At 33.1% G+C, this 14891-nt stretch overlaps 2 protein-coding genes across 3 annotated transcripts; one reads left to right on the plus strand and one right to left on the minus strand.

Annotated features, from left to right (window-relative positions):
- Positions 1–664: 664 nt before the first annotated feature.
- On the minus strand, positions 665–5560 carry LOC133285593 (uncharacterized). The gene is made up of 9 exons (XM_061482847.1): positions 5040–5560; positions 3757–3812; positions 3083–3141; positions 2897–2968; positions 1978–2058; positions 1690–1797; positions 1385–1447; positions 926–1006; positions 665–760 (listed from the first exon to the last, which is right to left on the minus strand). Exons 1-9 carry the CDS (start codon positions 5558–5560, stop codon positions 665–667), a joined length of 1137 nt encoding a protein of 378 aa, XP_061338831.1.
- A 5068-nt stretch (positions 5561–10628) lies between these two features.
- LOC133285597 (protein CHUP1, chloroplastic-like) lies at positions 10629–14207 on the plus strand. Of its 2 annotated transcripts, none has more exons than XM_061482851.1 (5): positions 10629–10740; positions 11306–11578; positions 11674–11762; positions 12405–13109; positions 13192–14207. In XM_061482851.1, exons 2-5 carry the CDS (start codon positions 11398–11400, stop codon positions 14062–14064), a joined length of 1848 nt encoding a protein of 615 aa, XP_061338835.1. In that variant the 5' UTR covers positions 10629–10740; positions 11306–11397; the 3' UTR covers positions 14065–14207. The 2 variants fall into 2 exon arrangements, with proteins under 2 accessions (XP_061338835.1, XP_061338836.1); XM_061482852.1 differs by having other exon boundaries at positions 12408–13109.
- Positions 14208–14891: the final 684 nt, after the last annotated feature.

The following is a 14891-nucleotide window of genomic DNA, read 5'->3' on the forward strand; positions in this document are numbered from 1 at the left end:
CTTCTTTACTAATTGTTGTGACTTTTTGTTCTTATTCTCTCCTAATACTAAGCTACGAGAAAATGATGTAGATTTGGCAAATACACACCAGGTCCACCCAATGTCAAAACTCAAAATGAGATCTTTCTCCCATTCTCATTCAAAAATTGGTAATAGTGCTCCTCCCCTTGTCAAAACTCAATTATATATGGTGCCATGCTATAATGCATGAAAGACATAGAAGTGAAACTGTCGCGGACCGAATATACAATCCAGTGGGCTGATCTGTTAAACTGGCCCAAAACCCATATCATGATCACACGGGTTGGCACCTGCAAACTCCAAGCATAGCCTGTCTCATGGTACTGTGGCAGTGTGTCTCACGGCATTGAAACAGTGTAGGAGCCTGCACAAAGCCAGGCTTCTCCAATATGGTACCTGCTAAGAGCCACGACTTTATGCAAACTCCACCTCACTCATACATTTGGCTTGAGCATTGGAGTTCTTGTGAGTGCACATCACCCCTTTCCCGCCAGAACTATGATGGTTGCTGCCACTCAAATGCTTGATGGCAACGGAGAGGAACAATCCCAAACAATTTGCTGCCCAAACAAACCTCTTGCTATTACACCACAAGAAGGCCAGGAGACAGTAACTCCGGCCAACCACCCATAGCCACAAGTCCTCAGAGATAAACTCCACCAAATGCTGCAGCCTGCCCCACACAAAGATGGGATCCAATGTGACCATCTTTGTGCCACACCAAACCATCCAACCCACTCTAGGTCGGAACAAAAACTAAACTCATTAATGTGCTAGATGAAGGCTTAATGATGTAAGAGCACAAATCATGCCAAGGTACCAATTACTAGTAGAAACGATGACGATAAGCACAAATCAGCTTTACCAATTATACAAAGAAAGAAAGATGTAACAAGGTACTAACTTCCATATACAAAACAACATCAACAATATGCTCCAAGACACGAGGTCCTGCTATTTCTCCAGATTTTGTCACGTGTCCAATCTGAAATACAAAAACAAAAGAGAGAGAGAGAGAGAGAGAGAGAAAAGAAAGAAAATTAAAAAAAGCAAAGCTGAGGTCATGAATGTCAACAATTCAAAGGCCACTTTAACAAAAATGCCCACATATAATCCATGGATGAAATACATACAAACAACACCAATCATTTATTAAATAATACACATGAACTCTGCTATTTTAGGCTTGCAGAGGGAACATAAAAGAATTTCCATATTTGCCATAACAGTAAATGTAAATAAGTGTGAGTGATTAAGAAGAATACACCATAAGAAGGAAAAATAGTAATTGATAATGATTTTCAAATTATGTACAATTTATGAAATTCATCTAAGAAAAGGCATAGTTCATATGTATGCTCACCACAAGAATTGGGATGTTCGTCTTCTTTGCAAATCGCAGTAATGCTGAAGTACACTCCTTCACCTGTTTCACACCTATTAAATATCATGTACAATGGAACCAGTAATTCATATCACTGTAAAAAAGGTATAGATAATGCACTTTTGACAGTTTTTGGTAGAGGAGCAGATTAAACCTGTCTTATTCATGAACTTCAAATACAAACAATAAGATGTTTATCATTTTGTAATAAAGATTAAAGACTTCATCAGGCTATGTAGGATGACGCAAGGTAATATGTCAATTAAGCAGGACAGATTCCCCACCTGCATAATCCCTCCAGGACTTCCCATGATTCCTTTCAAATAAACAGTTTGTATTGAATCAACAACTAAAGCCCCGGGGGAGAGATACTGAACTTTCTTCAATATGTCCTGACACCATGAAAAAATATTTTAAAAAAATATATACAATTATTCAGAGTTCTGTAGAATGCTCTAATCAAGCCAATTAAGAATAACTTTCGAGTCAAACAAATTTCTTGAAAGTAATAACATGTTATAAATCATCAAAATTCATGTAAAAAAAGTGACAATGCAAGAAAATACCAGCACCTCAATATCATTACTTGAATATAAATAAATATCTGATTCAATCCTAAGGCGATCTGCTCTGTTACCAATTTGCTCGACACTCTGTCACATGAAAGAACAAAATTAACGTAAATGCAGCTACATCAAAAAGTACAAAAGACTTAAAGAGCAAAAATAACAATTTTATATCAAAAGTGAAACTCCACTATCCACATTCGGTATGATGAGATATCAATACGAAGAGGGGAACACGAGGTCAACAATATTGAAATAAGGCTTACAGTAATTTTCTGCAGATTAAGTTAGCATCAATTTGTATTATTTTTCAATTATATAAAAGTAAGAGTGATGAATAATTTTTTTAAAAGCACTATGAGCTTTTCATCAATATGGAATTTTAACAAGTTTTCAATTTTAAGAAGATGAGAGAACATAGATTGAGGTGGTTTGGGCACGTGATGAGAAGACCCATGGATGCTCCTGTAAGAACAGAAGTTTGTTACCAAGAGCTCAACACAAAAAGAGGCAGAGGTAGACCGAAGCTTACTTGGGGGAAAGTAGTAAAACAAGATTTAATGGAGTGGGATGTAGATTGGCGGACAGTATGTCTTAGAACGGAATGGAGAAAAGCTATAAGTATGGTGGAGGGTTAGACCCGCTGTTATTCCTATGTTCCAGATGATCCCTTTTTAGTCCTTTTCCCCTTCATTTCCCCCACTTCTTCTTGTCCCTTTCTTTTTTACTTTTATTTATTTATATATACATATATTGTTATTTTATTTTATCTTATTTTATTTTATTTTATTTTTTTATTTTTTTTTTTTTTTTTTTTTTTCAACCGTTTTGTATCTTTCATGTGGGTTCATCTACCACCGACCCCAATTAATTTGGGATAAAGGTGTTGTTGATGTTGATGTTGAGAGACTTAATAAAAGCAAACCTCTTCACCAGAGACATACACGACTGGAGATGCTTCACCATCATTGTGCGCTTCTGCAATTATTGCAGCAATCTTCCAACTCAAATGTTGCAATTAAAACAAGTATTAATGGGTGTTGACCAAGTCCACAAAATAAAGTTAACAATCTAGCTTTTAGATCCAGTTTTACCATCCTAAAATCCATACCTGCAACAAGAGAGTACTCTTCCCAATGCCAGGATCACCACCAACTAAAGTCAATGAGCCTTCGAACCCAGAATAATAAATAAAGTTAGCCATTAACACTCAATGCACTTTGCAGTGAGGCTTCTAGCGAACTTGAATAAAGAAAGATACTATAACTTCTCAGACAATCAGCTGGAAGCATTCATATGAGTATTCAAACATCAGGATCACAAGGGAAAAAAAGCACCAGAAACAATATACCAATGATGATCATCCATTCACCAAGATAAATCACCAAAAGCAGCAACCCTTTTCAACTAGTCCACACCCATCAAACATACAAATCAAACACAGTCAAGCCAAAAAGTTTGTGTAAAGATAAGCATAAATATTAGAATTGTAATTAATCTCAGCAGTCATAACAGAAGATCGAAGAACCCCTTTTGATGAAAATAAATAAGAATGGTATGCTAATACAGTTCTTACCAAATAACACATAATTAAAAATTAGTAGAAAATTATAAAACAAGAGACCATGGTGTTAGACACCCATACTACATAATGCATCTGGCAATTTTGAGCTGGAAAATCCTTCATACCCAGAGAAACAAGAGGAAGAACAATAACAAAATAGTCGTAAATCTCAATGTAAATGGTTGCTGGCATATCAATATAGATAAGAAATCAAATAGCACCTGGTACAAGACCACCACCAAGTACTCTAGAAACTTCATTTCCAAAAGAACCTGACCTGAAATCAAAGCAAACTACATGGTATAACACTTGAAACAAGTACCACATTTTCCTTGAGACTAAAAGAGAAGGTAATGGGAAGATACTCTCCCACACCAATGCATGGAATAAGTCCTCCATATCGTAATCCATTTGACAACCTTCTATTTAACATGCTTATGAAGAAGATAATTTTCATATACAGTATATATATTTGCAATAAAAAAAGATCCTAATTTTATCATTTAAAGGGTAGGCTCAGCATGAGAAACCATCACATTCACATCCAAAGATAAAGGAAAATAGTTAAGAAAAGGACTGTCAAGAGATATATAAAACTATTAATGTAGCCTCTCCAAACAGCTTAAGCTTTTGGATTGATTGGTTCTTTACATGGTATCAGAGTCTCGGTATCTTGGGTTCAATCCTTGCTTCCCCCCATTTTCTTTGTAGAATTTATTAGCACAGGTAGGTCGAGCCTGATATATCATCCACCCTTCAAGCCCAATGGGCTCTTGTGTGAGGGGGCGTGTTAGAGACATATAAAACCATTAATGTAGTCTCTCCCAAAAGCTTAAGCTTAAGCTTTTGATTTGAATTGGTTCTTTACAAGACGAACCCAAAAGATGGAACATTTGAATGACTAATATGAGTTATAATAGAGAAAAGTAGATGATTGGTGTTGGAGATGTAATAAAACCATTTATGTTCCTTCATTTACAAACCTAACCTTTTGGAGAGTTGGTTAACGACATGGTATCAGAACCTCTATAACAAAGTGGTATGGAGTTAGATTCTTGCCATCTTTATTCTTCTAAATAAAAAGATAAATTTAAGCACAAGGTAGGTGAGCCAGCGTATAATTTTTGCTTCAAGCCCAAATAACTCTTGTGTGTGAGGAGACATGTCTGAGATGTAATAAATCCATTCATGTGCCTTCATCTAATAGTTTAAGATTTTAGAAGAATTTGGATCATGACAATTGAAAGTGGAAAACCATACAAATTGAAGTTCATTCTGGAGGCTAGCAAAGAGAGAGAAGAAAAGAAAAAACTTCCCCTCAAGAGTTGTTGACCCTAACACAGAACTACAAAGTACTTTCCTGTCTTCAAATTCTAAACTCAAAGTCTAACGCATTACTTATCCAGTGTCAGACTCATAAAATAGGACATCCTGAGAAGTCAAAATCAAAACATCAACATATCTAATAATTACAATAAATTACCATAACAAAAGAAGATCTTACAATGGAATTCTCCAATGAAGATGATCAAGTCCCCTGTTTACCTCTGCCAATCTCAAGGGACGTAACTCACCTTCTTGGTGTGGAAGCCATGACCCCACAGCATCATCCAAAACTGAAAACCCACTAACCTTACCATCTGCATCACTGGATTTTGATTCATGAAACTCCTTCATAGTGCCAGCAACACTGCAGGATCTGCACACACCCCACCATTGCCCAGTACTGTACCCACAATTGCTACAAACCCAGTGAATTTTCTCCTTCGCCTTTTTCTTCCTTCCAAGACCACCCTGAACTGAGTTGACCCCAATCAATCTCCCTCTCCCACTCACCTTTTCTTTTTGAAAGTCTTCAACTTTATCCTCAGAAGAAGCGTTCTGTTCAAATTTGAAGCCATGAGTGTTGTTTGGGTCTTGTGGGGTGTCAATGTGAAAGCTTGCACTCGTTGTTGGCGATGGCCTGCGGTAAGGGAATGAGGGGTTTGAAGGGACCCAAAAACCAGAGACCGAAAACGAAAGCATTTGAGGTTTGCATGAATTAGTGGACTCTAAACCCCATTTTTGTGAGCTAAAAAATGTTGTGATTTTTTATTTTTCCACAAATGAACTCTAGAGGAGAATTTTTTTTTTTTCGGAAATTATTATTTTTGGAAATACGGTAAAAAAGTGATTTTTTTGAGAATATTTTCAAAAAAATTATTTGATAGACCAAAATATTCACGAGAATGTTGGAGATATTTTTCTTGATGACATATTTGATTGATTGTAAAATATTGTTGAAAATGTGGATTGAGATCAATTATGTCACAAAAAAATATAAATATTGTCATTACATGAGATTCTCAAAATCAAAATACCACCAATTTGCTATTTTAAGATAGAATTTTTCTTCATAAACATGAATTCCGAAAATTTGACTTTTTAGGAAATTTTTTTGCAATCTTATACTTGTCAGATGGGTCCAAGGGAAGCTCATGGAGGAGGACCATCATCAATGGGTTAAATGGATCAAATACACCAAGTAGGTCTAACACCATATCTCAACCTAAAACCTTAAGATATTGGATTCAGGTCCTCCCACTTATATGCATTTGGGCATTTGATGTATAGATTTTGCGTGGATTCCCCAAGAATTGGGGGTGAAAAAAATTGCCTATGTTTGGTATGCAGATTTTAAAAATATTCTCTGCTATTTTTTTTCCATCATTTATTTTAACCTCAGAAGTACGGACAAGCAACTTTTTGAAAAAATTGTGTCAGAGTCCGACACGGACACACTCCGACACGTTTCGACACACACGCGTCTGACATGTTCTGACATATTTTTTCGACACGCTGTCACCGTTCCGACAAGTTTTTTTTTTAGTCTTAATTTTATTTTATTAACTAAATATAAAAAAAAATAATTTATAAATCAATTTTTTTCTGTTATGAAATTTGACATGAAAAATTAACAAAGTACGAAAAATTATTTTTGTTTATATTTATGTTATGAAATTTGAATATTTGATTGGTTATATGACTTATTGTGGACTGTTACATGTATTAAATATAAATTATATTATATATATTAAAAAAATTATTTAATATCACAACGTGTCGAAATATGACATTTTTTAGAATTAACGTGTAGGCGTGTCGTGTCGTGTCCCGTGTTGGTGCATCATAGATTTTAACACTACATTTTCCCAAAGAAAAATACCATCTGACCCATGGTATAATTTTTTTCCCACCCCTTGGGAAATGATTAAACAAATGATGTATTCAAACAAATAGGTATTTTTGTAATTTTGTTCAACATTCCCAACAATATTTTACATTAAACCAAATATAGCATCAGAAAAATAACTCATTATTCCCGGAAAAAAATATTTCTTACCATATTGCTGGAAATCATGATTCACGGGTAAATTTTTTTTTCTCATACCAAAGGCCTCCTTAGTTCATTATCAACCAATGTGAGACTTATTACACTTAAATATTTCAACAGTACCAAACCTGGGTAAATTGAATTCCCAATCTTACTTTCATAGGATTTTAAAATTTTTCCTTCTATCAAATGAGAAAGGTTATACTTACAACATTTTACAATCATATCTTAACCTTTGATTTCAGCCAATCAAAGATTGTCATTTATTGTGAATTAATAATTAATTAATAATTTGATTTGCGAAAATCTTAACCGTTGATTTGATTGATGAAAATTAACGGTTAAGATATGGTTGTAAGAAGTTATAAACGAAAATAAGTTGTAAGTATAACCTTCCCCTAACCAAATACCCCTAAAGTTATAGTTCATTTAAGAATAACTTAAATATTTCATCAATCTTTGTATTAAAAAAAAAAATCATCAATCTAGAATTTTATTTGAAATGAATTCAAAGCAACTAATACCTGATTAATGTAATTTAATGTATTTTTTTATTTAATTTAGTGCAAGTTTTAACCTAAACTTTTTTATGAGAATGCCAATTAAATTATGTTTATATACGATCATTTTGTATATTATGACTGTTCAACTTATCTAATTCATAATGAAATAAAAAGGTAAATGGGGAGTTACGGAGGAAGATATAGTATTTTTTTGTTTTTTTATTTCCATAGTATCTTTTGGCCCACAACAATTCTTTCAAGGCAAAAGATCATATTAAGTGGGTAATCTTTTTCCAACAAAGCTTTTTTTTATGCACACGGCCAATTATCGAACATCTATCAATATGCTTAAAAAATTCAACTATCTATCAATTATGTTGAGCTTTATTGATAAAGATATAGTATTTTTAACCTCAAACCGAAGTGAACTCCTTTTTGGTATATCCTAATTTCTTTTTGAAGTGAGTTAGGATTTTTTAGGTATCATCACGATTCTGATGGAAAAAGAGTTCGTACAAATATAAAATTAATCTCGGGTCAAATAATGTGATAATTATCCAATGCTGATTCTAATGGTCGTTTTCCCTATCCGAACCATGCTTTTTAACAATTTGCTCATTACAGAGCTCATATTGCCACTTAAGCCAATTCTTATTGTACTGAAATGATCTTCTAAAATACAAGTACTTTAAGAAAAATCTGTTAAATTTGCAACAAAAATTAGTTGTGAGAATTAGATGAAGGGTGTCACTCCAACTATGTATAATTAACAATATGCGAGTGAATGGAAGTACAATGTTAAGGATACGTTTGTGGGTAGTTTGTGTAGTTTTGTCATAAGTATTGTCACAGTGAGTTGTTTTGTTTTTGTTTTTTATTTTGGTGTGGTGTTTTTGTTTTGTTGTTGTAGTGGATGGTTACTAATTTGAATTTGTATTTTGTTTATTTAAACTTTCATTATGTGAAATTAAAAATTTGATCAGAGAAGAAGGACACTTGTGTGAAAACTTCCTCAATAGAGCTCAATTTTTTTAACAAAAATTCTATACATAACAACTTGGTTTGGACAAACAGTGAAAAAAAATTAGAAGAAGCAGTTCGATGAGATGTTCAACCAACTTTTTTAACAAAAAATTTATGAGAAATGATTCATTTATAATTTTTTTTTACAAATATATTATGTTCTCTCGAAAGAATATAATGTAACTTAACGTTCTTCTGAAAGAACAGTGTAATTTATAAACAAATTTTTTTTATAAATATAACTCTTTCCAAATTCTATACATAACTTGGTATCACAACTTGGTTTGGACAAACAGTGAAAAAATTAGAATATTCAGTTCAAATATTATTCATTCAATTCGATGAGATGTTAAACCAATTTTTCATTCAATTAACTACCAAATCACAACTTCACACCAAGTGTCATTGCTCTCATTTCGTTCCGGAGTCTCCAACGACTTTCACAAAATGATTCTTCTTCCGTAATTGTTTTTTTTATTTCACATAATAAAAATTTAAATAGATAAAATTCAAATTAATAATCACATCTTACAACAACAAAAAAAGAAATAAAATAAGTGACTATTATGATGCTTGTCTTCTAACAGAATTATCCAAAGTACCCATAAATATACCCAAAAAATAGAACAAGTGAAGCAAGGGAAGCTTCGTCATCTTACTTTGTGCTTGTACGAATCTTTTTATTTTTCTTATTACTCTAAATTAGGTCAAACAAGTTTTTTTAAAAAAATTATAATAAAAAAGGCTAAAAGCTAAAAGCTAATAGGAAGAATTTTTTTAAACTTTTATCAATTTTTCTTAAATTATATGCTTTTTTTAAATGAAGAACCATGAAGATAAAAAGAGAAACTTTTTTTGAAATATGTATTAATTTTTAAACTAAAATTTTTATGTAATTATCAAACAATTTTTATTTTTTTTAAGCTTTTTTTAACTTTAACTTAAAAATAATTTTTAACTTAAAAAAGGAAATATCGAAACACGTCAAAATAAAAAAGAAATTCAACATTTTAATGCTACATTTAATACGTGCATCTAATTTTTTGAAAGTTGCGCTACATTTAATACATGCATCTAACTTTTTGCAAGTTGCCCAACATGAATCCTTCGATTCTTTTGTAATACTACTAGTACTACTAACGTGGCCTTAGCATCTTCGCAAATTATTATGCATTTTCAAAAAAGTTTTACATACTGAGTCAAGTTTTTTTTTTTTTAATTTCTAATTTAAAGTTTAAAATGTACATATCTTATAAAAAAATGAATTATTTTGAGTCGGCTCACTTGTTGTTATGTTTTTTTTAGTTTGAAATTTATAAGCTAGTGTGAATCGGATATAAATGATTCATAAATTAAGTTAGATGAATATCATATGGTTTTAATTTTGCAACTTGGGTTAAATGGTTATTATATGGTTCTTACTTTCTAATGTCATTTTTTAAAAAAATTTAATGAATCAATCCATTTAATTCACTAAGAAATTGAGTCAAATTGGTGTTTTTTAATTTATTTTAAAACAAACTAATCAAACTCAGTTTATTCATATGATTAGATTAATTTGGTTTTTTTATATATAAAAATATCTTACAATTAAAATAAAAAGAATTTCTCTTAATATCAAATTCACAATGATTGTTTAGACATATGAAAGCCTTTACTCATATATCGTCCATCACGTGAATCAACTGGTACAAAGTTATTCCAGCATAATTAATAATTTTGAATTCAAGTTTATAAAAACACAATTGTATTAAAATTTGAAAAAACTTTGGTATTGGTCCTACCAACTCGAACCAGATTAGTGAAATAATCGATAAAATGATAAATAATATAAAATAAAATAAAAACTCTAACCATACCTATATAAGCAAACAAAAACTGAAAGAAGATAAAAGAAAAAACAAAAGAATTAAAAGTAAACAAAATAGGAAACATGGAAGAAAAAATGAGCAAAGGAGGGAAAACTGCAAAAGACTTTAAAATGGCGCTTAATTAGGACTCTCCATTTGCTATATTTGATCTGAAAACAAAGATTAAACTCCATAATTAAACAACTAAGATGAGTAAAAGAATGGTTATCTAATTTTCTCAATTATTTGCATTTTGTTCTACTTTCTCTTTTTCATTGGTGGTTGTGACTAATAAGTGGAACTAGATTCTTCATTTTCAATGCTCTCTCTCATACCCATTTTCTGTTTTTGTTCACAATTTCAAGTTCAGGTTCTGTTTCTCCCTCTGACATGACCCACTCCCAACATCATGTTCACCGTTTACGTAGGACAAAAATCAATGGACCGTGTTTGTTGGTAAAGACATAATTGCGTTTTTTTTTGTTGTTGTTTAAGGTTGCGTTCATACCCAGTTGTTCTTTTGTGTATGAGGGACAAGCATATACGCAATTGAAACTGTTACCAAAAAGACAACATCAAAATGCAATGGTTCTGCTAAAATCATTTTAGTTGAAACACAAGGCGTTTCATCTTGATCCTAGAAACGTAAAGTTTCATTTTTTTTTTTCCCTTTCAATATCCTGAAACAGAGCTTTCTTTGCTTAAGTTTTTGCATTTTTTTTAATGTTAATCTATGTCGAGCTTTTGGATATTTTTCTTCTACACTCATTTTTTTGTTCTGCATGTTCATATTTCCCGTGATTCATTTAGTTTTATAAGGGGTGGATCATTTTCAATGCTTATGCTCTTGTGTAGAATCAACCTAACATGGTAGGTCTTGTATGATTTGATTAGACGTGGTGCATGCATGTTTGATGGTTTCTGGTTTTGGGGATGTTGGATTTTTCCTGATTAATATACATATATATATATATATATATATGTGGGCTTTGCTTATCCATGATGATTTTTGTGTTTACAGGAATAAACTAGAAATGGGTCTTGTGTTTTTTTTTTTTCTTGGGCATGAGATGGAGGATGATGATGAAAAGGACCTAAGTGATCTCTATCTTCATGAAGAATAGAATAATGAGAAGGTTTTTAAAGGTGATGGGGAGAGAGGAGAGGGGGATGAACAAAATTCTACTGAAATGTGGTTTGGCTTTGGCTCTTACCTTTGCTGGATTTCTCTACTCTCACATCAGAACCAGAAAAATTAAGCCCTCCGCTACTTCCCCCAGGAGACACCCTTCATGTTTGTTTCTTCATCATATAAACCTTTCAATTTTTTTTTTTTTTTTTTTGAATGATGAATTAAGTTATATTGTGTATGTTTAATGTCTTTCTCAGGTCATGGAAAAGAAGTTAATTCAGGAGGAGGTGTAAGGGCAGCATCTAATTCTTGCAGCACTGTTTCAGAGGAAAATATTTTGGATACTGTAAGTTACATGAGAAAAGAGTATTTTTGTGGTTCTTTTTTTTAACCATGTCATTTTAATTGTTGATAGTTTGAGTGTAATTTTTCTTTTATTTTCCCCATCTATAATACCAGATAGTAGATAATACTGGCTTCTTTTGTTATCTAGGATTATTGTTGATTAATTGGAATTTGGAAGTTTAATAATATGATTTTGAGAAACTAAAACCATAAGAGTATACTTTTTGTTTTTATTTTCATTTACCAAAGAAAAAAGAAAGGAAAAGACAAAGATTTCTCCTTTCTTTAGTTGGTTCCCCTTGAATTCATGTGCTATATGGAAAACGCTTGTGAACTTCTGCTGAGAAAGCTTTACAGAATTTTTTTTTCCTTCTCAGTATGTATATAGAAATTTTTGTAGGGAAAACAAAAATAAACTATTGCGAGAAGTAAAGAAAATTTCTGGACAAGCCAACTGAAGTTAAACTTGAGCCTTCTTTGTCTTGATCAGTGTGTCGAAGATATTCTTGTGGAAACAGATAAATATGTAGCTTTAATCTTCTGATGATATATTATCTCTTCGTATATAACAATTTACAAAATTAAACAGACATTCAAAGTTGGTAAAAATTGCTTAGATAAATAGGGTTATTTTCTTTTATAGCAGGAAGAAACATGCATCAACAAGGTGATTGGTAAAAATTCCCCACTTGGTCACTCTCCAAGAACTAAACAAAGTGGAGAGAAAGATGAGTTCCTCCAACCTGAGGTAGAAACACCAAGGTCTGCTATAGCATATGCAAGTCATGAGAAGGATGACTATGAGCAAGAAATCAGGCAACTCAGGAACATGATCAGAATGCTTCAAGAGAGGGAAAGAAGTCTTGAGGTTCAACTGCTTGAGTACTGTGGTCTGAGAGAGCAAGAAACAGCTGTAATGGAGCTCCAAAATAGATTGAAGATAAGTAATATGGAGGCAAAGATGTTCCATCTGAAGGTTGAGACCTTACAGTCTGAAAATCGGAGATTAGAGGCACAGGTGGCTGATCATGCAAAAGTGCAGGCTGAGCTTGAGACTGCAAAAACAAAAGTCAAATTTTTGAAGAAGAAAATTAAGTATGAAGCTGAGCATAGCAGGGAGCATATCATAAATCTTAGCCAAAGAGTTGCCAAGTTGCAAGACCTTGAATGCAAAGCTGCTAATAGTGATCAAGATATTCAAATGAAGCTGAAAAGGCTAAAGGATCTTGAGTCTGAGGCAGAACAGTTGAGGAAATCTAATTTGAGACTGCAGATGGACAATTCTGACTTAGCTCAAAGATTGGATTCTACTCAGATCCTTGCAAATTCCATTCTGGAAGACCCTGAGGTAATAAGACTATAATGAATCTGCTATTTTCCTTCAATCACTGTTTGTCAAACACAATTTTACCTTATGCTTTTTGATGCAGGCAGATGCTTTGAAGGAAGAAGGTGAGCGTCTTAAACAAGAAAACGAAAGCTTGATGAAAGAAATTGAGCAACTACATGCTGATCGATGTTCAGATCTTGAAGAATTAGTTTATTTGCGGTGGATAAATGCTTGTTTAAGACATGAAGTACGCCACTATCAACCCCCTCCTGGTAAAACAGCTGCAAGGGACCTGAGTAAAAGCTTAAGTCCTACATCTGAGAAGAAAGCCAAGCAGCTTATACTTGAATATGCAAATAATGATGGGCGACGGAGCCTTTCTGACTTTGATTATGACCAATGGTCCTCCTCCCAGGCTTCTTTTATTACAGACTCTGATGATTTTTCTCCTCGTGATAATCCATCTGATGCCAAAGCTAATACCACAAGCAAGTCTAAATTTTTTGGCAAGCTTATGAAGCTGATACGAGGCAGAGGTAGCCAGCATCAACTTAGTCGAGTTACATCCCAAGAAAAATCTGGATCTCAAGAAGATATTAATTCTCCAAGTTTCAGCTTGAGTATCTCAACTGGGAATGATACTGGAGCTGAGGGTCTTAGGAGTGAGTATGCAACTCCCATTGTCGCATCTAGAACTAGTTCCCTCAATTTGGACCGGACATTGAGTTTGAAGGATGAAAATAGGATGAGTGTGAAGGATGAAAGTAGGAGAAATTCAGATGTGGGAAGCTCAAAGAATTTCAGTCCAAGGAAAAGAGGTTCAGGAGACCTCAAAAACCGCATGGATTCTTTACCAGATTCGCCTGGCTCTGAGAAATCTAATTTGGTGAAATATGCTGAAGCTATAAGAGATTCTAGTGGAACTGTCAAACAACAGATACGTAGAAGATCAGCATCATATAGTTCATTTTAACTTATTTGCTATATGCAAAGATTTTACCTTTTTCAAATGTGAATATTACAAACAGATTAGGAGGTTATACAGCTCAATCCTGATATACCATATTAGCTGTTAGTATCAGACACTAACCTTGTATTAAATAAGGATGCATTTAAATTCATTGGTAAGCATTCATCAACAGTAATTCTGTTCAGAGTATCGCAATATTTTTAACATCTAGTGATTCCTCTTGCTGTCACTTGCTTCTTTGCAGTTGGTAATTTCCGAGTATTAATCATATTGCAAAATATTGTTGAAAACTTTTGACCTGTCGGGGTTAATGTAAAGCCCCCCTTAGTTTCTTTGCAAGAGGAAGGATAAATCAGGAGTTAGGATTCTGTTTGCTTTCATCTCACTGATACATCTTGGACTTGTTCTAAAGTTATTTGTCTGTTGACCATTCAATCGGGTGAGACAGATAGAGAGATGAAAACAAACTCTTGGTTTTGCTCTTTAGCAATTTCATGATGTATTTTAATGGAATATGTTGAGATATATAAAATCATTAATGTAGCCTCACCCAACAGCTTAAGCTTTTGGGTTGAATTGGTTCTTTACATGCTATCAGAGCCTCGGTGTACCGGGTTCGATCTTCACTGCCTCCCACTTTCTTTGTAGTGGAATTTCTTTTTTCGCACAAGTAGGTGGGTTTGTGTATTGTCCACCCTTCAACTCTCGTGTGAGGGGACGTGTTGAGATATATAAAATAATTAATGTAGCTTCACTCAACAGCTTAAACTTTTGGTTTGAATTGGTTCTTTACATAATATATTCGGATGGGTTGTAATCCTACCCATATG

Source organism: Gastrolobium bilobum, unplaced genomic scaffold, assembly GCF_033153095.1.
Source record: "Gastrolobium bilobum isolate Gb01-03AN ecotype WA unplaced genomic scaffold, APGP_CSIRO_Gbil_v1 utg85306, whole genome shotgun sequence".
In the NCBI taxonomy this organism is placed as follows: Eukaryota; Viridiplantae; Streptophyta; class Magnoliopsida; order Fabales; family Fabaceae; genus Gastrolobium; species Gastrolobium bilobum.